The sequence below is a fragment of the Pseudoliparis swirei genome, chromosome 15 (genome assembly GCF_029220125.1).
Source record: "Pseudoliparis swirei isolate HS2019 ecotype Mariana Trench chromosome 15, NWPU_hadal_v1, whole genome shotgun sequence".
In the NCBI taxonomy this organism is placed as follows: Eukaryota; Metazoa; Chordata; class Actinopteri; order Perciformes; family Liparidae; genus Pseudoliparis; species Pseudoliparis swirei.
This window is the reverse complement of record NC_079402.1, coordinates 16,934,499-16,956,767: the sequence shown is the minus strand read 5'-3', so window position 1 is coordinate 16,956,767 and position 22,269 is coordinate 16,934,499. Positions and strand designations below refer to the sequence as shown.

General features: G+C 41.7%; 1 protein-coding gene and 2 pseudogenes across 1 annotated transcript in view; all 3 read right to left on the bottom strand.

Annotated features, from left to right (window-relative positions):
* Positions 1 to 722: 722 nt before the first annotated feature.
* Positions 723 to 4,418, bottom strand: LOC130205702 (bone morphogenetic protein 6-like; annotated as a pseudogene).
* Positions 4,419 to 7,192: 2,774 nt separating this feature from the next.
* The window catches only part of ptpn13 (protein tyrosine phosphatase non-receptor type 13), a 42,349-nt gene continuing 27,272 nt past the window's right edge, over positions 7,193 to 22,269 (bottom strand). Inside the window, exons 20-30 of the mRNA XM_056433198.1 lie at positions 19,738 to 19,954; positions 19,121 to 19,272; positions 18,898 to 18,990; positions 18,412 to 18,542; positions 17,347 to 17,484; positions 13,893 to 14,060; positions 12,344 to 12,416; positions 11,454 to 11,602; positions 11,163 to 11,246; positions 7,926 to 7,988; positions 7,193 to 7,829 (exon numbers count right to left, since the gene is read on the bottom strand). Coding sequence (XP_056289173.1) covers positions 7,752 to 7,829; positions 7,926 to 7,988; positions 11,163 to 11,246; positions 11,454 to 11,602; positions 12,344 to 12,416; positions 13,893 to 14,060; positions 17,347 to 17,484; positions 18,412 to 18,542; positions 18,898 to 18,990; positions 19,121 to 19,272; positions 19,738 to 19,954 — 1,346 coding nt within the window. The 3' untranslated portion in view covers positions 7,193 to 7,751. The remainder of the gene's footprint in view (positions 7,830 to 7,925; positions 7,989 to 11,162; positions 11,247 to 11,453; positions 11,603 to 12,343; positions 12,417 to 13,892; positions 14,061 to 17,346; positions 17,485 to 18,411; positions 18,543 to 18,897; positions 18,991 to 19,120; positions 19,273 to 19,737; positions 19,955 to 22,269) is intronic.
* Positions 17,330 to 21,049, bottom strand: LOC130205449 (bone morphogenetic protein 6-like; annotated as a pseudogene).

The window sequence follows — 22,269 nt, the reverse complement described above, 5'->3', positions numbered from 1 at the left end:
AACAGGTGACCCTTTGAACGCCGACTGAACATCCGCCATCTTGGATCCACGTGACCCGGCTCCTGGCTGCCAAAGGACCTGATTACACATCGCTGTCGGTTCAATGCACTATGTATTATTATTTTTTATGATATATAATAATTCATATTCATATATGTCACCCAATGTTTATGTAATATACTGTTATTAGATATTATTAGACATAGTATATATAATACATATATTATCGTATATATATTATGTTAACCAGTGTATTTAATACACTGTTATTATATATAGTATATATAATAATACATATAATAGTATGTATATATTATTATATATTATAAACTGAGTTAGGTTTAGGAGCAGGGTGAGCAGGTCAGAAACAGAGAATGATGGTGATGATGGCCAGCAATGATGTTCATTAGACTCAAAGAGGATGTGCTGTTTGTTGTTATGCAGATGGTGAGTTCAGGCCGTGTTGAGATCTAATAAACACACACTGAGCCTAAAGGTCTGAGATAAGTGTGAGAGGAGATAGGCAACATGTGATGTGCAGTAGTCTCCAGATTCGCTGTGTTTTTATAAAAACAAAATCAAAACAGAAAACATGAACCAGACAATCATATTCAATTGTCTTCGTGTTTGCTTGTTATTTATTGGCTATCAACAATTATTATGTATTTCTTTGTTTCTTTTGTTTGTGTATCATTCTAAAAACACCTATTGTTTTCTACTCTCTAGTACAGGCAATGAGTGAGATAGTCGCCGCCGGGATCACAACCGCAGCCGCGAGTCAGCGACACGGAGGAAATGACCACGGTGCTGAACTCATCCACGTAGAGGACCGGCACCATTTCCTGAGAGGTGGTCTCACAACACGGCACCTGAAGAGGGTGAAAAAGAGACACAGAGAGGACGAGTAAGGCATGGTGAGACAATTTGAAGAACAATAAACGACTTGAATGTATTTATTTTTCTTCTAATCTCATATAAACCTTTATACTGATGGCAAAATAGAACATGCAGACATGTGATACATGCTGTAGCAGACAGTCATGTGAGAAAAGGTGGAGATGTACAACAGACAGAATTGTAGCCAATGAGATAAAAGAAAAAGAAAATCGTGAATGTGGCCTTTTAAAATGTTCTGTTGAACTCACACACACATCTGTGTGTGTGTGTATATATATATAAATATCTGCAGTGCATTCACTTGTGATTGTCCAACTGAGGGAGTTTCTTGTATCTGGTGCGTTGACAGGAGAAAACCGGCTCATCTATTGGTTTCACCTCCCGGACCAACAGAACCACTGGAACTCAGGCCAGTGGAGGAGAAGCTCAAAGACTTGAGTGCACTTCATCTGTAGGAGGACTACGTTACAGTACAAGTATGTCAGCTCATTTAGGGGTTTGCAGACAATCACTTCCCTCTTCAAATGCCTTGGAGCACAGGTGTCAAACACAAGGCCCGCGGGCCGAATCCGGCCCACCACGTCATGTTATGTGACGGCTTGAAAGACACGTGATCGCCTTTTCTTCAAGAAATTTCAAAGAAAATATCCTGTGCTTTTATTTTTGAAGGTTTCAAATTAAATGGATTTATGTGATAATATTAGAGAAATGTTCTTATGTAGATTATTTCTGCACTCAAATAAACAATAATCAAATGCAAAGAGAGTCATTTAACAATATGTTCGGGTATAGTTTATACAGAGTTTCAGTTACACGGCCCTTTAAGAGGCGGCCGTGATGCTGATGTGGCCCGCGGTGAAAATGAGTTTGACACGCCTGCCTTAGAGAATTCTACCTGTGAGTCAGCATCCTGGGGGTCGGCGTGGGGGACACTGCACGGCGTTCCCTCGGGGGTGGCAGAGTGCACACTGCACCACGGTGAGGCTGGCAGGGTGGAGGACCCAGTTGTCCCATCCCAGATCTTGCAAACACAAGAGCAGATATTATAACACATGTGCAGTACCCCATATAACTTCCCCCTCTCCCCTCTTTCTTTCACAGGAACAGCACTCAGCACTAGCCTTAAACACTGTACTTAATACTGTATATTATTTTACCACCTTATGGACAGTGTGTTTTTATATTTTATCTTCTTCTTCTTATTATTATAGTGTGTGTACCTCTGTTGACTCGGAGAACCCTGCACAACAATTCCAGTGTGTCTGGACTGTTGCTCTGGGCACGGAGGGCAAATAAAAAACCTTGACCCTTGACCCTTGAACCTTTCTTCCCGTCGATATGCACGCTCACACGTCGTTGCGTACCTTTCATGAAGATCTCCGAGGCCGTGGAACAGCACTTCAGGCTCGTACTGTTTCCAACGTCAGGCGACACAGAGGAGCCAGAGGCCGCTGGAGCTGGAAGGACACGGAGAGAGAAGAAACACTTTTATTTGCTGGACTGTGAAAAGGCCACAAAGGATTAAAAGAGGGGAAACGATGTGGGCTCCACAGGAGTTTCTCTGAATTCCTTGTTCCACTTACTCGCCGTGTCCTCGGCTCGGTGAGCGCTGCCGCTGAAGGTCGACCTCCATTGCACTCCGCCCGCCCAGCCCACCGGCAGGCAGCCGGGGCTCGGCCTGCAGGTTGAGGGCCCCGAGGAGGCCCTTCCTGACGGACTGCAAGGACTCGCCCTGGCACCTATCACATGCCACTCAGGTTATTCACAGAGTGCATACCATTAAGAAACATATTACACACAGAAATACAAATACAATTCTGCACATGTCACAAAAAATGTGTGTGAACACAAATGAAGTGCGTTTGTTCGTGGCTGCAGACGTGCTCTCTCAAGGCCCTCGGTGAACTGGGGAAGAGCTTTGCAGGCGAAGCCAAGAGACAGAAATGTTGGCTTCATGTTGGAATACTTTATTTCCCTGCTGAAGCTTGAGCAGAACAGTTTGCGTACAACATTCTGACAAAAACCAAGTGGTCACAGTGACACTGAATCCAGCCCAGAATGTTTAATATCCCTGGAACTCAAAAAGGCGTCAGCGCAAACACATCCAGTGATGTATGATCTGATGCCGGGGATATTTTAAACTATAATAACCTCTGAGGACAAAAAAAAGAAGCATGCGATCGGAAGAGAAGGTTTTAAAGACCGACCTGTGATGGGAAACCGGAGAGTTAGCAGAGGCCGCGGCTTCCTCCTCGGACGGCTGCAAGACAAACGCAATCACCACTGAAGGGCCCAGAAGAATCACCATGACGACGAGCGTAAAGGACATGGCGGCCACGAGCTGGACGGTCACTCTATGGACTGGATCGGCGCTCTGGGAGTCAGGCGTGTGGCGGCGTGCGGCTGCGGTGGGTTCCAGTGCTTCTGGTTGGAGGAGACGACGGGAGTGACCAGACGGGGATGCTCCTCTAGCTCTTGTTCCTCAGGGCCTGGGAACCTGGCTTTTTATCTTCTGGTCGCCCAGCTTGACCTTGGGATATTTAACAATGTTGTCTTGTCCACGGTTTGTGTGTGAAAGAGTGCAAGGAGGATAATAAGAGAGCCGAATAGACTCAGGACAGAAAGACAGGAACAGAGGTGAGAGGGAAGCGGCGTAATAAAACCATCCGTTGTGTGATTAGTTTCAACAGGAGGAAATCACAACTCACAAGAGATCCACCGATGAATCTCTTTTTTATTATTATTGAGAACAATTTAAATCAAATTAAAATAAATAAATTAAAATGCATGTGTACATGTGTGTGACCTTTTTTTATTATTTTTTATTTAAAGAAACAAAATACATAGATGAAGGCAGATGTATATGTATGAGTGCATGCATGTACGTGGAATTGAATTGGTTTCCAGGCAAGAAAAGAAAGAAAAAAGAATTAAGATGAATTAACGAATCAATAAGATGAGTGGTGTCATGTTTGTAAAAATGTAGTGAATGATGACCAGATGTAGTGGTGTTCTGTTCTGTTGTAAATGAGAGGTGAGGTGAGTTTTTCCATTGAAATATATTCTGACATTAAATTGTTCCAGTGTGTGATATTTGTGTTATTCCTTGATTTCCAGTTCATGAGTTTTGTTCACGGATGAATCTCAAAGTCAGGGAACCAAACTTATTGAAATGTTTACAGAATTATGTTCATTTTATGATACAAATGTTTAGTTTTCTTAACGCTGTTTAATTCTGTTTATTACTGAGCTTCTAGTTAACGGGATTGTTTTAAAACAGCATTATATATCGAGGCGTTTCTATTTTTCTTCGACCAAGAAATGTTCTTATGTAGATTATGTCTTTCAAGCCGTCACATAACATGACGTGGTGGGCCGGATTCGGGGAACAAGCAAACACGTGAAACACAGCGAGTGTGGAGAGCACATCACATGTGGGCCTATCTCCTCTCACACTTATCTCAGACCTTTACAGTGTGTGTTCAACACGGAGCGTGGGAACCAAAGCAAATCCTCCTCAAGAGAACTCCTGCATCCCGGCTTCTCCTTTCTGACGCTGCTCACCCTTCTTCTAAACCTAACTCAGTTTATAATATATACATACTATTATATGTATTATTATATATACTATATATAATAACAGTGTATTAAATAGACACTGGTTAACATAATATATATACGATAATATATGTATTATATATACTATATCTAATAATATCTAATAACAGTATATTACATAAACATTGGGTGACATATATGAATATGAATTACTATATATCATAAAAAATAATAATACATAGTGCATTGAACCGACAGCGATGTGTAATCAGGTCCTTTGGCAGCCAGGAGCCGGGTCACGTGGATCCAAGATGGCGGATGTTCAGTCGGCGTTCAAAGGGTCACCTGTTCACGGCCGCTTCAGAAGCTACCGGTCCGACAGCGTGTCGGTGTGGCTGGAAACGGCACTGCAACTCATTTGTCTCCACTGCTGCAGTAGAGGAGGAATGAAAGTAACACCAACAAAGATCCAAATCATCCTAACAGTGCTTCGGTACACAGCCCTAATCCGATGAGACCTTACCATTACCCACAATGCTACGGGGCAGCCAACTCCCAACTCCGCCACATCAAAGAGCAAATAACTTGACAACTAAAGCATTGAGAAACGTGCGGACGGTTTCTGTGAAGTGACCGTGAGCTCTGAAATATATGAGACACGTCAACAACAACAACAAATTTAAATAATTTGCACCGTGACTGAGAATGCTAATCGATTGCGCAAGCCTTGGAAAACAGTCCTGATCTCACGCAATGCATTGTGGGTAATTCTCTCCTTACAGGGGGCTCCACTGAGTAAGCGACAATTAAGGCTGAACACTATTTTTTAAGTTAAAAATAAAAATGCAAATACTTTTATAGTATATATAATATGAACAAAATTATAAATAAAATATATATTGAATTATTATTATTTATTTTCTTCTTCTTCATTTTTCCCCTCAATGCAAATACTTTTATAGTATAAATAAATAATACACGTGTTTCTATACATGTTTTTTAATATACCACATATATGTTTTATATATAATGTAAATATATATATGTTCTTAACGCTGTTGAATTCTGTTTATTACTGAGCTTCTAGTTCACAGAATTGTTTTAAAACAGCATTATATATTGAGGCGTTTATATTTTTTGTCCACATATTATATGTATATGGTAATTAAGAACTCAATGCATGAACCATCATCTAATTAACACTTTTAATAAAGTGGCACGTGTGTATATTCTACATTAGCTGGTTCCGGCTCTTCACTGGACCTTCATGGAGTTCATACTGAGCCAAGTAGCTTGTGTGCGACACTCGTCCATCAAATATAAAATACTCCTGGTACCCAGATTCATCCCGACCCATTTCTTTTATTTGTGTACGCCTAAAAGAAGAAGAGCGTGAGTTTGTGATCGAGTGGCAGGTGTCTGCTTTTTTAAGAGCGGCCCGTGCCACCAGAACACCTGCACGGTAAAGAGAGTTGTCTTTTTGTCTCTTCCAGACAGTTTTAAGTTTAGAAACAACTTGTTTTTAATAATGGAGTCTGCCTCTTCACTTCTGCCCCTGTGGAGGTGGGAGTTATATAGTATATATGTTTAGTATATATAAATATATATCTATACTAAACACACACACATATATTTAATTCATTTACATATATATAAATATATATATACTAAACACACACACATATATATATATTTTACATTTATTTATATATATATATACATACTAAACAAACACACACACACACACACACACATATATATACATATATTATATATGCATATTTTGTATATATATATACATATATATATTCTGCACAAAACACTGTTTGTTAAATATCTAAATTCTCATATTGGAAATGGTTTTAAGAAAAGGAAATGTTCCTTTAAATTCTCTTTTAGTATTGAAGAGCTATATTGTTCTATATTATGCATATCATGATCTTTAGGTCCCCCCCCCCCCGCGAGGTTGTGGACGTCTCCACAACCTCTTACCTTGAATACCACAGAGCCCCTATTGGGAGAGAGTGTAGCTGCAGGTGAATCTCACCAAACCGCCACACACCGGGAGAGGAGTAGCTGATTCACAGAATCGCCTACCCTCTCCGCAGGGGGGGTAGGCGCTTCAGATTCACCTACCCCATCCGCCCCTTCTGTGGAATTCACAAGTAATCCCTCAACCCCTTCTGAGAAAAGAAAGGGTGCTGCAGACTGCTGGAAATCACTTATATACAGACTTTGGTTCGGAGCTCCGTGACGTCACTAGCGAGTAGCGACGTCACAGCACAGAACCAAAGGAAATGTCATGTGACAATGTTTCCATGGCGACAAGGTCACGGAGATCGACGGCACTGACAAGAACCTGTTTATATGTATGAACATGTTGTGTATGTAAATATGTACTTATGTGTGTGCATACTACTGTTTATATCTGTCACGGGACACAACATGTAACTATCTAATCTTTGATGAAACAATGTAATTCTCAGGCCAGGTTACTGACGCTATAATGGTGCTAAAACGCTAACATCCGCTAGCTGAACGGCGCTAGCCTTAATTAACTGGCTGCTGCAGGTGATGCTGATACCCGAGAGGCCGGAGCTGTTCGGCAGCTCGGACAAGTTAGCGAGCCAGGGGGCCGTTGCAGCTTCTCTTCCTCATCTGAATTAGGATAATGTGTCTATAAATTATAAAGAAAACATATTTGATTCTTTTTTCTGAAATAAAACTTTTCTCCACATTCCACTTAAAATGTAGGCAGTTTAATTTTCAGGAGATGAATATGTACACTTTTAATGTCATCATTTACCTCAGGCAGTAAGCAATTACTGTATAATAGATTTACAAAGCAAATACTGACATAGTATTCTGTCAAGGCATATTCCAGCATCAAAGTAGGATTCAAAATACACAAGTACAGTTTTGTTCCACATAATATATGAAATCATTTATCACTTTCATTACTATTTTTAAAATATCCAAGAATTTGTGAAAAAAAAGAAGAAAATATTAGTGTTCTCTTGTAGGGGACAATAAGAAAATACAATCAGCAGTTCTCATAAATGCATTGAAAAGTAGTAGCAGCCAATGAGAGCGAGAAAGAGAGAAAGATAGAGGGAGAGAGCACTCAAAAAGAAAACATAAAAATATAGACTTCTTTAAAAGGATGTACTCTCAAGGAACTGGATATTTTAAGGCATTTAAAAAAAACATGGAATGTAATTTGGCAATTTCTGCCGGTGTTAACGCTCCTCCACTTTTGTTTTGATCTGTGTGACTCAGTCTCTTTACGACGGCTACTATCCAGAGATGTTTTCCTCCGCTTGAAGGCATCTGAGGACGTACAGGATCACTTGATAGCAGAACACATATTGCTCCTGTAAAAAAAGAAGAAGAAAACAAGGGAAAATGAACCAAACAGATGATCAGAGCAGTTAAGAATCAAACTATTTAAATAAAACTTTAAAGCCCACCTCTGTCTGGATCATTCCCTGCCTCTGAAGCCTCATGTTCCTAACCACATCTGAAAGGTCAAACTAAGCAAAGAAGAGACGAATAAATAAAAAAACAGAACCTTCCTTTATGAAACAACACACACAAACGTGATAAAGATCGTCCGCTTACATCGCGCCTTTACTGATGAGACCCAGGACCACGCTGATACAGATGAGGGTTCCCGATCGGCCGATGCTGGCTGCAGTGGGAGACGATGGGCCCCGATCGGTGGACGTGCCTCATGTAGGAAATGAAGGTGAGCAGCTGTCGGGCTGCTCAAGCCCGTGGTCCGCCAGGTCCGCCAGCCTGTAGTTCAGATGAGTCACGTTGTATCTCATTGGTCTGAAGGAGGAGAGACTCTCAGCTTAAGGTGTCAGGTTCACATTTCTTTTTAAATTGTAAACAAACCAACCTGGACATCTTTGACTTCAATGAGTCGGATGACGGTTGTCGAGGTATTGGTCTTTGATCTAAACGCTAACATCCGCTGCTGAACGCGTAGCCATTAACGCTGCTCGGCGTCCGACACAGAGGCGGACTGTTCGCCCGACAAGTTCCCAGCCAGTTCTTCTCTTCCTCATCTGAATTGGGATATTGTCTATAAATTAAAGCTATATTTGACCTGAAATAAAACTTCTCCTTCCACTTAAAATGCGGCATGTTGATTAAGTTGGAGATGTATGTACACTTAATGTATTTACTCGTCAATTACTATAATAGATTTTGGACAGAAATACAAAAGATTTCTCAAGATGTCCAGCATCAAAGTAGATTAAAATACACAAGTACAGTTTTGTCCAATAAATATATGAAACATTTATCACTTTCATTACTATAAAATATCCAAGAATTTAGTTCTTTATGTTCTCTTTGTAGGGGACCAATCAAAATACAATCAGCAGTTCTCATGACCGATCAAAAGTAGTCGCCAATGAGGCTGGAAAGGTTCTGAAAGATAGAGGAAGAGAAAAAGAAAACATAAAAATTATATTTGGATGTACTTCAAGGAACTGATATTTTGCATTTAATTACATGGAATGTAATTTGGCAATTTCTGCCGAACTCCTCCACAGTTTTGATCTGTGTGAAGCTCTTACACGCTACTATCCAGAGATGTTTTCCTCCGTGTAGGGCAGACGACAGGATCCTTGATGTGATATTGGCTCCTGTAAAAAGAAGTGAACAAAACAAAAAATTGCCCCAAAAGATGTTTTGTCAGAATAAAGACAAATCTTAAATGTGAAAACATATTATTAATGTTTGACCCATGCCTCTGAAGCCTCATGTTCCTAAGACTCATTGAAAGGTCACTAAGCAAAAAAGAGGAATTAAATAAAAAACAGAATTCCTTTATGAAACAAACAAAATACAAAGCTCGATAAGATCTCTCGATTCAATTTACTGATTGAGACCCACTCACGCCGATACAGATGATCTCCATCGCTGTCCAGCGCTGCAGTACGAACCCCATCGTGAGCTTTCGTAAAATGAATCAGCTGCTCGGCTGCTCGGGCGTCCCGTGGTCCGCCATTAGTCGATGAGTCACTGCTGTTCTCATTGGTCTGAAGGAGGAGAGACTCTCAGCTTCTGGTTCACTCATTTTAATTGAAACAAACAATCATCTGGACATTTTGACTTCAATGAGTCGGATGACAAGTTGTCAGGTATTGGTCTTTTGATGTGATCCTGCAAGTCGCCGTACTATCTCCTCGGGCGTCCGAATACCGCTGATATCACCTTCCTCTCGACTTGTCATCATGGCAGAGCGGACCTGCTCAGATTTGAAAAAGTCCCCAGAGTCTGTAAGGGCCCTGACATATGTACATGTAGTTCTCCTCCTTCACGGACATGTTGATGAAGTTGGGATGTAGCCGCCGCTCGGAGCACAATCAGTCGTGTACTGGGAGTTTGGACAGGGAAATAGTTTTCAATTGATGTCCAACATTTTAAATATCTAAACTTATAATGAAAGCATCTGTTTGAGAAACACTTTCTTACAGGAACGATGTTCTTGTGTTCTTCTTCTTGTTCTCCTTCGCAGATCAAACAGGTAGGGCTGGAGGTTCTGAAGATTCTGCGAGGGTGGACACGATTATATTCACGATGACTTCTTTAATTGCACTAATTCACAGGATCGCTCTGGTGCTTACATCGTCCTGCAGCGGACCTTCTGTCAGAAGGCCTCATCATGGACCACAGTTTGACTGCCGTGAGGAAGAGACCACCATGAGGGGAAAGAGGTCAGCTCATCCTGTGATGCATTGGTGTTATTTTGTGAAACAGTTAACATTTTAATCGGGAATTGCTCAGGTTTTGTCAATAAAGACAAATCTTATGACATATTAGGAATGTTTGACCCATATTCTCTTTATTTTAGACATATTTATGCACAAAATGCATTATACATTTTGGAATCTAGACTCTTTGCAACTCCAGATTATGTATTTTCTTCCATTAAATAAAATTAAAATCAAACAGAATGTTTACCGTCCTGTTAGAGTTCATGTTTTCAATTGGCAGCTCATCACTCACTGATTCATCTTTCCTGCTGTCCAACACTCATTTTGCAGAGTGTCAATTAAAAACATAACCAGAGAACTATTAATATATTCAGAGCTACGAGTGAACCCAAATCAGAATCTACTTTTCATTCTCGGATCGTTTAAACTTTGGAACTTATTTTGAAAGAATAAAAAAAAAAAAATCAATCATCTGCTGCATTTCTTCAGAGTTTCATCAAGATGGAAAGATTAGAATTGAACTCAAGTCTTCTAAAGAAGAGCCTCTGTGGTGTCCTCAGAAAGTGAGCTGTGCGTTTTCTTGTGTCCAGTGATCCTCTTCATAGTCTGTACACAAGAGGGCGGAGTTTGTGAAGGCAACTCGATATGAGTATACAAGTCAAATTAAACAACACTCATGGTTCTAAGAGACTTTAGCCTGCTCGCCTATTGGTGGTAGAACAGGGCAGCTGCCGGTCAGCTCATTACGGAGAGGAAACAGTCTTTGCTCCACTGTCCTCACCACACTGGCAGCAAGAAGGAGCATGGGGGTGTGCAGAATATTAATAATAATGATGGCACTGGTCACATTTTGTTACAGTAAATGACATCTTCGAAATGAGACAAACAGATTCCACGTTCTGTGTCTCTGCCGTGCCATTGCACTTGTCCGAGTTGATGGGCAGATAGGCCATGAGGTGTTTGGGTTCTGGTCACGGTCTGGACACGATGAGATGCAGGGCCTTTAGCTTTACGGATGGTGGTGACTTTTTGACACGCCGTCATGAGTTCCTCATTCACCTGCAAGAGACATCACAACGCTTGACACACGTAAAGAAAAACAAACTAGTAAAATGTAGCAGATTAACGCTTTGCATTTGTGTTATTTTCACAGCACTAGTTATTTTTGGGTTAGAGTTCACAGGTGATATAAATGATTAATCACATATTACCATAGTCCATATATCAACACTTGACTTCTGAGCAGCAGAGGTGAATATAACTCACTTTCAGCAGGTCTCCCACTTCAGCAGTTCCCTGGAGGTCTCTGCTAGTCCTCCGTGGTGATGGACTTCCAAAGATCCCCTCTCTCCAATCACAGAAGAACCCCAGACCTCCGCCTGCAGCTTCTCCAGGTCCAGATGTATGATCTCCTCCTGCACGTGCAATAAAAGAAAAGTGGGTTTCTTGTGATCAAAACTTTGAAGTGACTGTTGGCAGTGTCAAAGTCACAAAGAAATACAAATGTATTTCTAAACTTACCCCTGAAGGACAAATTGCTGCTAGACTCTCTGCCTTTCTTCTTTCAGAAACCCTGAAACAGAAAACAAATTATTATATAATAGACACAATAATTTTCATATTTATTTAACAAGTCACGCCTTTAAAATCAAAAGCATACCATTCATGCTGGATGAAACTTTGGGGCTAACGTTGTTGTTAAGAAAGAGACACTCTTCTGCCTGGGGAAACGCCATCCCTTTGAGGAAATAAAATGATAAATGACTTGTTTTGCCATTCAGATAACATGACAAATCCCATTCAGGCTTTCTTTTCGACTACCTGGGCTTTGATGAGGGACGCGACGACATCAGTCTGCTGCTCACTGAGAGTCAGCTCGTGAGCTCCGTGATGTAGTGGATTAGATCGTGCTCAGGCTGCCCTCCTCGAAGGCCAGTGAACCGGGAACAAGCGTCAGAAATATACAGCCTGTGGCCATCCAGCACCAAACCTGGCAATAGAACCACATGTGGAACAATCAGGACTTGGGACTTTTTAGATCTGGGAAATCTGAGAAGACCTGCCAGCGTGTTGTGTTCGACTCAGTGGTTCTGACCTGTGAAGCGATCAGCAGGCAGATGGGCTTCTATGGCTTTGGGGCCTCCAGGACTCTCTACCGTACGACCAGCGCAGAGGCGCAGATTTTGACCACCTCGGTGTGGCCATGTTGCTCACATCTGTGTTGTTCACCTGCAGAGGAAAATAAACAAGTCACGCTTCCGAATTTAAAGGAATCGTTGCAGCTTTGAGACGCAAATGAAAACTATCGGTTGAAAAATACGTTGACTTTAATGCACCAACACAGAGGTGATCAGATTAAGGGTGGGAAGGTAGGGAATGATGAATATCCGGTCCTCAGTATCTGCCTCCTTTGGCTGGATCCTGCACGATGTCGTGGATGTAACATCCGTGGTCGTTACCTTTTGTGAGGTGAGCCTGCTGCCCTTTGACTTCACCAGACCCTGAGCTCCACCTCCAGAAACAGAGATGCATCTCAGTGAGAGAAGTTACCCTGGGTCTGAAGAAAATTCTTTCTGCCTCGCGGGACAAAGTCCTCCATGTCCTGTCCGTGCCGGTGAGGATCGGCAGGAGGCAGTGGGAGGGAGGGATCCGGCTTGGGGCAGGACACCATGCAGGATGGATGACTCCAGATCAGCTGCCACGGTGGAGCAAACCTATCCAGAAACAACAGGAATAAATAATATATATCAGAGAATACAATAACACGGATGATATGATTATTTACATATTTATTTCATTGCTTCAAGCATACCTCAGCTGTATGAAATTGGGGTCGTTGTTGACTGTGAGGTGGCCTCTGCTGGCCAAGGCTTTCCTCATTTCCCCGTGTGTTGCTGTTGTCCCCAGATTTGACATCCTCTCCAGGCTCCTCCTGATTCTTTTCTGCGACTCCTAGGGCTTTGGGGGAGGGCTGCGACTGGCCATCGTCTGCTGTCCACCTGGGTCATCTGGCTCTGGACTCTGTGTAGTGGAAGACAGACAAAAGAAGTGAAGAATTTACTGATCCACTGAAGGCCAGAACTCGGGTCCCTCACAGAGGAGCAGATGCTGTCACAGCGCCAACCACAGATCAGGACGACGCTTGGATGCTCTCCCTGAGAAGACCTGCAGAGGAAAAAGATAAACAAGTCACGCATTTAAAGGAATCATTGCTCAGGCCAAAGTTTGACACCAGAAAATTCCTCTTATTAAAGAAAGGCCAAAGTACTTGTCTTAATTTACATTGTGTGTTACTAATCAACCAGGAAGCACTAAATGACAGATTCAGAATCAGACGGATGTGACGCAGCACATTTAAGCAATGCATGGTCTTCTACCAGGTCCCGAGCTCTCAATAGGCAGCAGTGTGCAGCTGAGGGGTTGTAACGAGATTACCAACAATAAATTACTTTGTTTAAAAGAGAAACGTTGCTTAGTGTAACACTGTGAAAGAATACACAAGCTAAATGCTTCCTACTTACTTTAATTACAGGATGGGCTTACAGAATAGCGTAAAAAATACATTGGTCTAAATACAGGTGCCCAGCCTACTGAGACGACTAATTAGAGACATTAGGGTGTATTCAAATTGGTTACTTTAAAAAGTTGCTGAGTCAACCCATGCATTTATAATCCCCCAGCGTGTGTGCCGTGGGGTCGCCTCACCTCGTGTGATGAAGCTGTACTCGGGGCTCTCCTTGACCTCCAGCGCGGCTCTTTATTCTTGCTCTGGTCTTGGTCGCCGGCTGCAGCGGGCCGACTGCACTGAGGCGTGTGGGGCGCTTGGACGCTGTCTGTAGGCGGGTGACCCTTCTCCAGCAGCAAGTGCACCGTCTGAGGAGAAAGTTATTCACGCGGCGTTAGCGGGCAGTTAAACAGCTCACGGCCGGGGCTGCGGGAAGAGGTCACCCTCACCTGCCCTGCTCGGAGCGTCAATTATTAGTCTGACATACACAATGCTACACTGATGAATAATATTTCTACTTTATACATTTTCTTGTAAAACTACCAAAGTTCAGATAAAATATTATTAGATTAATCAATTAGTTGCTTAAGAGAAAAAAATGTAAAAAAATATTTTGATAATAATTTCACTTTAAATAAAATGATTTTAAAATATTGTTATACTTGTGTTCGCCAATAGGGGCAGTAGCGGGTTTTGCCATGACTGGCGCCGTAATTCTTGTCTTAAACAAACAAGTTAGACCAGCGTAACGCAAACTGACACAGCTATTAATGTGAGTCTGTCTTGGTGTTTACAGGTGAGAAACGTACATAAGCACCATATATATTAATGTTATGTACGCTCGCTTTGGTGATGATATATTTTGATAGTTATTTAGTGTGTAATAGTTAAAGGGAAGACAGTTAATGACAGTTCTAGATAGTTACATGTTGTGTCCCATGACAGATATAAACCGTAGTATGCACACACATAAGTACATATATACATACACAACATCATGTACATACATACAAACAGGTTTCCTGGTGGAAGTCACTTCTTGTCAGTGCTGTCGATCTCCGTGATCTTGTCGTCGCCATGGAAACATTGTCACATGACTTTGGTTCTGTGCTGTGACGTCGCTACTCGCTAGTGACGTCACGGAGCGCCGAACCAAAGTCTGTATATAGAAGTGATTTCCAGCAGTCTGCAGCACCCTTTCTTTTCTCAGAAGGGGTTGAGGGATTACTTGTGAATTCCACAGAAGGGGCGGATGGGGTAGGTGAATCTGAAGCGCCTACCCCCCCTCCCTGCGGAGAGGGGTAGGCGATTCTGTGAATCAGCTACTCCTCTCCCGGTGTGTGGCGGTTTGGTGAGATTCACCTGCAGCTACACTCTCTCCCAATAGGGGGGCTCTGTGGTATTCAAGGTAAGAGGTTGTGGAGACGTCCTCTCCACAACCTCTCCATGACCTAAAGATCATGATATGCATAATATAGAACAATATAGCTCTTCAATACTAAAAGAGAATTTAAAGGAACATTTCCTTTTCTTAAAACCATTTCAAATATGAGAATTTAGGGGGACCTAAAGATCATGATATGCATAATATAGAACAATATAGCTCTTCAATACTAAAAGAGAATTTAAAGGATATATATATATATTTAACAAACAGTGTATGTATATATATATATATATACAATATATGTATATATAAAATATATATATATATGTGTGTGTGTGTGTGTTTAGTATGTATATATATATATAAATAAATGTAAAATATATATGTGTGTGTGTTTAGTATATATATATTTATATATATGTAAATGAATTAAATATATATATGTGTGTGTGTTTAGTATAGATATATATTTATATATACTAAACATATATACTATATAACTCCCACCTCCACAGGGGCAGAAGTGAAGAGGCAGACTCCATTATTAAAAACAAGTTGTTTCTAAACTTAAAACTGTCTGGAAGAGACAAAAAGACAACTCTCTTTACCGTGCAGGTGTTCTGGTGGCACGGGCCGCTCTTAAAAAAGCAGACACCTGCCACTCGATCACAAACTCACGCTCTTCTTCTTTTAGGCGTACACAAATAAAAGAAATGGGTCGGGATGAATCTGGGTACCAGGAGTATTTTATATTTGATGGACGAGTGTCGCACACAAGCTACTTGGCTCAGTATGAACTCCACGAAGGTCCAGTGAAGAGCCGGAACCAGCTAATGCAGAATATACACACGTGCTACTTTATTAAAAGTGTTAATTAGATGATGGTTCATGCATTGAGTTCTTAATTACCATATACATATAATATGTGGACAAAAAATAGAAACGCCTCAATATATAATGCTGTTTTAAAACAATTCCGTTAACTAGAAGCTCAGTAATAAACAGAATTCAACAGCGTTAAGAACATATATATATATATAAAACATATATGTGGTATATAAAAAAACATGTATAGAAACACGTGTATTATTTATTTATGCTATAAAAGTATTTGCATTGAGGGGAAAAAATGAAGAAGAAAATAAATAATAATAATTCAATATATATTTTATTTATAATTTTGTTCATATTATATGTACTATAAAAGTATTTGCATTTTTATTTTTAACTTAACATAGTGTTCAGCCTTAATTGTTGCTTACTCAGTGGAGCCCCCTGTGAGGAGAGAATTACCCACAATGCATTGCGTGAGATCAGGACTGTTTTCCAAGGCTTCTCAGTCACGGTGCAAATTATTTAAATTTGTTGTTGTTGTTGACGTGTCTCATATATTTCAGAGCTCACGGTCACTTCACAGAAACCGTCCGCACGTTTCTCAATGCTTTAGTTGTCAAGTTATTTGCTCTTTGATGTGGCGGAGTTGGGAGTTGGCTGCCCCGTAGCATTGTGGGTAATGGTACGGTCTCATCGGATTAGGGCTGTGTACCGAAGCACTGTTAGGATGATTTGGATCTTTGTTGGTGTTACTTTCATTCCTCCTCTACTGCAGCAGTGGAGACAAATGAGTTGCAGTGCCGTTTCCAGCCACACCGACACGCTGTCGGACCGGAAGCTTCTGAAGCGGCCGTGAACAGGTGACCCTTTGAACGCCGACTGAACATCCGCCATCTTGGATCCACGTGACCCGGCTCCTGGCTGCCAAAGGACCTGATTACACATCGCTGTCGGTTCAATGCACTATGTATTATTATTTTTTATGATATATAATAATTCATATTCATATATATTAGATATTATTAGATATAGTATATATAATACATATATTATCGTATATATATTTTGTTAACCAGTGTATTTAATACACTGTTATTATATATAGTATATATAATAATACATATAATAGCATGTATATATTATTATATATTATAAACTGAGTTAGGTTTAGGAGAAGGGTGAGCAGCGTCAGAAAGGAGAAGCCGGGATGCAGGAGTTCTTAGAGGAGGATTTGCTTTGTTGTTCCCAGATGGTGAGTTCAGGCCGTGTTGAGATCTAATAAACACACACTGTAAAGGTCTGAGATAAGTGTGAGAGGAGATAGGCCCGCATGTGATGTGCTCTCCACACTCGCTGTGTTTCACGTGTTTGCTTGTTCCCCAGGTGGCTCACGTACTTTTGTTTGTGACTAGAAAACACATTTTCTACTCTGCGCTGAGCGGCTGGAGGTCGCCGCCGGGATCACAACCGCAGCCGCGAGTCAGCGGCACGGAGGAAATGACCACGGTGCTGAACTCATCCACGTAGAGGACCGGCACCATTTCCTGAGAGGTGGTCTCACAACACGGCACCTGAAGAGGGTGAAAAAGAGAAAGAAAGAGAGAACGAGTAAGGCATGGTGAGACAATTTGAAGAACAATAAACGACTTGAATGTATTTATTTTTCTTCTAATCTCATATAAACCTTTATACTGATGGCAAAATAGAACATGCAGACATGTGATACATGCTGTAGCAGACAGTCATGTGAGAAAAGGTGGAGATGTACAACAGACAGAATTGTCGCCAATGAGATAAAAGAAAAAAGAAAATCGTGAATGTGGCCTTTTAAAATGTTCTGCTGAACTCACACACACATCTGTGTGTGTGTGTATATATATATAAATATCTGCGAGTGCATTCACTTGTGATTGTCCAACTGAGGGGAGTTTTTTGTATCTGGTGCGTTGACAGGAGAAAACCGGCTCATCTATTGGTTTCACCTCCCGGACCAACAGAACCACTGGAACTCAGGCCAGTGGAGGAGAAGCTCAAAGACTCGAGTGCACTTCATCTGTAGGAGGACTACGTTACAGTACAAGTATGTCAGCTCATTTAGGGGTTTGCAGACAATCACTTCCCTCTTCAAATGCCTTGGAGCACAGGTGTCAAACACAAGGCCCGCGGGCCGAATCCGGCCCACCACGTCATGTTATGTGACGGCTTGAAAGACACGTGATCACCTTTTCTTCAAGAAATTTAAGAAAAATATCCTGTGCTTTTATTTTGAAGGTTTCAAATTAAATGGATTTATGTGATAATATTAGAGAAATGTTCTTATGTAGATTATTTCTGCACTCAAATAAACAATAATCAAATGCAAAGAGAGTCATTTAACAATATGTTCGGGTATAGTTTATACAGAGTTTCAGTTACACCGGCCCTTTAAGAGGCGGCCGTGATGCTGATGTGGCCCGCGGTGAAAATGAGTTTGACACGCCTGCCTTAGAGAATTCTACCTGTGAGTCAGCATCCCGGGGGTCGGCCTGGGGGGGGGGACACTGCACGGCGTTCCCTCGGGGGTGGCAGAGTGCACACTGCACCACGGTGAGGCTGGCAGGGTGGAGGACCCAGTTGTCCCATCCCAGATCTTGCAAACACAAGAGCAGATATTATAACACATGTGCAGTACCCCCATATAACTTCCCCCTCTCCCCTCTTTCTTTCACAGGAACAGCACTCAGCACTAGCCTTAAACACTGTACTTAATACTGTATATTATTTTACCACCTTATGGACAGTGTGTTTTTATATTTTATCTTCTTCTTATTATTATTATTATTATTATAGTGTGTGTGTACCTCTGTTGACTCGGAGAACCCTGCACAACAATTCCAGTGTGTCTGGACTGTTGCTCTGGGCACGGAGGGCAAATAAAAAACCTTGACCCTTGACCCTTGAACCTTTCTTCCCGTCGATATGCACGCTCACACGTCGTTGCGTACCTTTCATGAAGATCTCCGAGGCCGTGGAACAGCACTTCAGGCTCGTACTGTTTCCAACGTCAGGCGACACAGAGGAGCCAGAGGCCGCTGGAGCTGGAAGGACACGGAGAGAGAAGAGACACTTTTATTTGCTGGACTGTGAAAAGGCCACAAAGGATTAAAAGAGGGGAAACGATGTGGGCTCCACGGGAGTTTCTCTGAATTCCTTGTTCCACTTACTCGCCGTGTCCTCGGCTCGGTGAGCGCTGCCGCTGAAGGTCGACCTCCATTGCACTCCGCCCGCCCAGCCCACCGGCAGGCAGCCGGGGCTCGGCCTGCAGGTTGAGGGCCCCGAGGAGGCCCTTCCTGACGGACTGCAAGGACTCGCCCTGGCACCTATCACATGCCACTCAGGTTATTCACAGAGTGCATACCATTAAGAAACATATTACACACAGAAATACAAATACAATTCTGCACGTCACAAAAAATGTGTGTGAACACAAATGAAGTGCGTTTGTTCGTGGCTGCAGACGTGCTCTCTCAAGGCCCTCGGTGAACTGGGGAAGAGCTTTGCAGGCGAAGCCAAGAGAGAAATGTTGGCTTCATGTTGGAATACTTTATTTCCCTGCTGAAGCTTGAGCAGAACAGTTTGCGTACAACATTCTGACAAAAACCAAGTGGTCACAGTGACACTGAATCCAGCCCAGAATGTTTAATATCCCTGGAACTCAAAAAGGCGTCAGCGCAAACACATCCAGTGATGTATGATCTGATGCCGGGGATATTTTAAACTATAATAACCTCTGAGGACAAAAAAAAGAAGCATGAGATCGGAAGAGAAGGTTTTTAAAGACCGACCTGTGATGGGAAACCGGAGAGTTAGCAGAGGCCGCGGCTTCCTCCTCGGACGGCTGCAAGACAAACGCAATCACCACTGAAGGGCCCAGAAGAATCACCATGACGACGAGCGTAAAGGACATGGCGGCCACGAGCTGGACGGTCACTCTATGGACTGGATCGGCGCTCTGGGAGTCAGGCGTGTGGCGGCGTGCGGCTGCGGTGGGTTCCAGTGCTTCTGGTTGGAGGAGACGACGGGAGTGACCAGACGGGGATGCTCCTCTAGCTCTTGTTCCTCAGGGCCTGGGAACCTGGCTTTTTATCTTCTGGTCGCCCAGCTTGACCTTGGGATATTTAACAATGTCCACGGTTTGTGTGTGAAAGAGTGCAAGGAGGATAATAAGAGAGCCTAATAGACTCAGGACAGAAAGACAGGAACAGAGGTGAGAGGGAAGCGGCGTAATAAAACCATCCGTTGTGTGATTAGTTTCAACAGGAGGAAATCACAACTCACAAGAGATCCACCGATGAATCTCTTTTTTATTATTATTGAGAACAATTTAAATCAAATTAAAATAAATAAATTAAAATGCATGTGTACATGTGTGTGACCTTTTTTTATTATTTTTTATTTAAAGAAACAAAATACATAGATGAAGGCAGATGTATATGTATGAGTGTATGCATGTACGTGGAATTGAATTGGTTTCCAGGCAAGAAAAGAAGAAAAAAAGAATTAAGATGAATTAACGAATCAATAAGATGAGTGGTGTCATGTTTGTAAAAATGTAGTGAATGATGACCAGATGTAGTGGTGTTCTGTTCTGTTGTAAATGAGAGGTGAGGTGAGTTTTTCCATTGAAATATATTCTGACATTAAATTGTTCCAGTGTGTGATATTTGTGTTATTCCTTGATTTCCAGTTCATGAGTTTTGTTCACGGATGAATCTCAAAGTCAGGGAACCAAACTTATTGAAATGTTTACAGAATTATGTTCATTTTATGATACAAATGTTTAGTTTTCTTAACGCTGTTTAATTCTGTTTATTACTGAGCTTCTAGTTAACGGGATTGTTTTAAAACAGCATTATATATCGAGGCGTTTCTATTTTTCTTCGACCAAGAAATGTTCTTATGTAGATTATGTCTTTCAAGCCGTCACATAACATGACGTGGTGGGCCGGATTCGGGGAACAAGCAAACACGTGAAACACAGCGAGTGTGGAGAGCACATCACATGCGGGCCTATCTCCTCTCACACTTATCTCAGACCTTTACAGTGTGTGTTCAACACGGAGCGTGGGAACCAAAGCAAATCCTCCTCAAGAGAACTCCTGCATCCCGGCTTCTCCTTTCTGACGCTGCTCACCCTTCTTCTAAACCTAACTCAGTTTATAATATATAATAATATATACATACTATTATATGTATTATTATATATACTACATATAATAACAGTGTATTAAATATACACTGGTTAACATAATATATATACGATAATATATGTATTATATATACTATGTCTAATAATATCTAATAACAGTATATTACATAAACATTGGGTGACATATATGAATATGAATTATTATATATCATAAAAAATAATAATACATAGTGCATTGAACCGACAGCGATGTGTAATCAGGTCCTTTGGCAGCCAGGAGCCGGGTCACGTGGATCCAAGATGGCGGATGTTCAGTCGGCGTTCAAAGGGTCACCTGTTCACGGCCGCTTCAGAAGCTTCCGGTCCGACAGCGTGTCGGTGTGGCTGGAAACGGCACTGCAACTCATTTGTCTCCACTGCTGCAGTAGAGGAGGAATGAAAGTAACACCAACAAAGATCCAAATCATCCTAACAGTGCTTCGGTACACAGCCCTAATCCGATGAGACCTTACCATTACCCACAATGCTACGGGGCAGCGAACTCCCAACTCCGCCACATCAAAGAGCAAATAACTTGACAATATAGGAAATATCGAGTAAAACATAGTGTCATCAATTAATATTCTACACATGCAGAAGCCCCCTGCCTGATCAGAGTGGTAATGATAATATTATACTACGTCGAGAAAAAGAAAAAATTGGTAAAAAAAGGGTGCAGTTATTCTGTTGTTCCTCAAAACAGTCAAGTCTGCGCCTGTAATTCAACGAGGAATCAAGAGTATCAAGCGCACTGAAACCGTCTTGGAAGATTAACTTGGTACATTTTCTGTTTTATTATTATCGATGATGATCATTGGAGCCAGTAACGCTATAATTCAATATTCCCTAAGTGGGAATTCAGCGGCTGCACTGCAGGTAAGACCATACCAAAAATGCAAAGTGTTGAATGTAAACTGCTCCGCCTGTTTTTCCTTCTTACTGTTGACATCTCACATTGCAGCCAGACCTCAAATTACACACTGCAGTTTTGTTTCAGATCCAACTGCTCCTCTTCAGAATCCACACTTCTCTTTCCCAATGTTCATAAGATTGATTTTATAAGGTGTCATTTCTCCTGACTTCTTTCATTATCTCATGGAAGAGAGCTGGATCTTAACTTCTGGTGAAA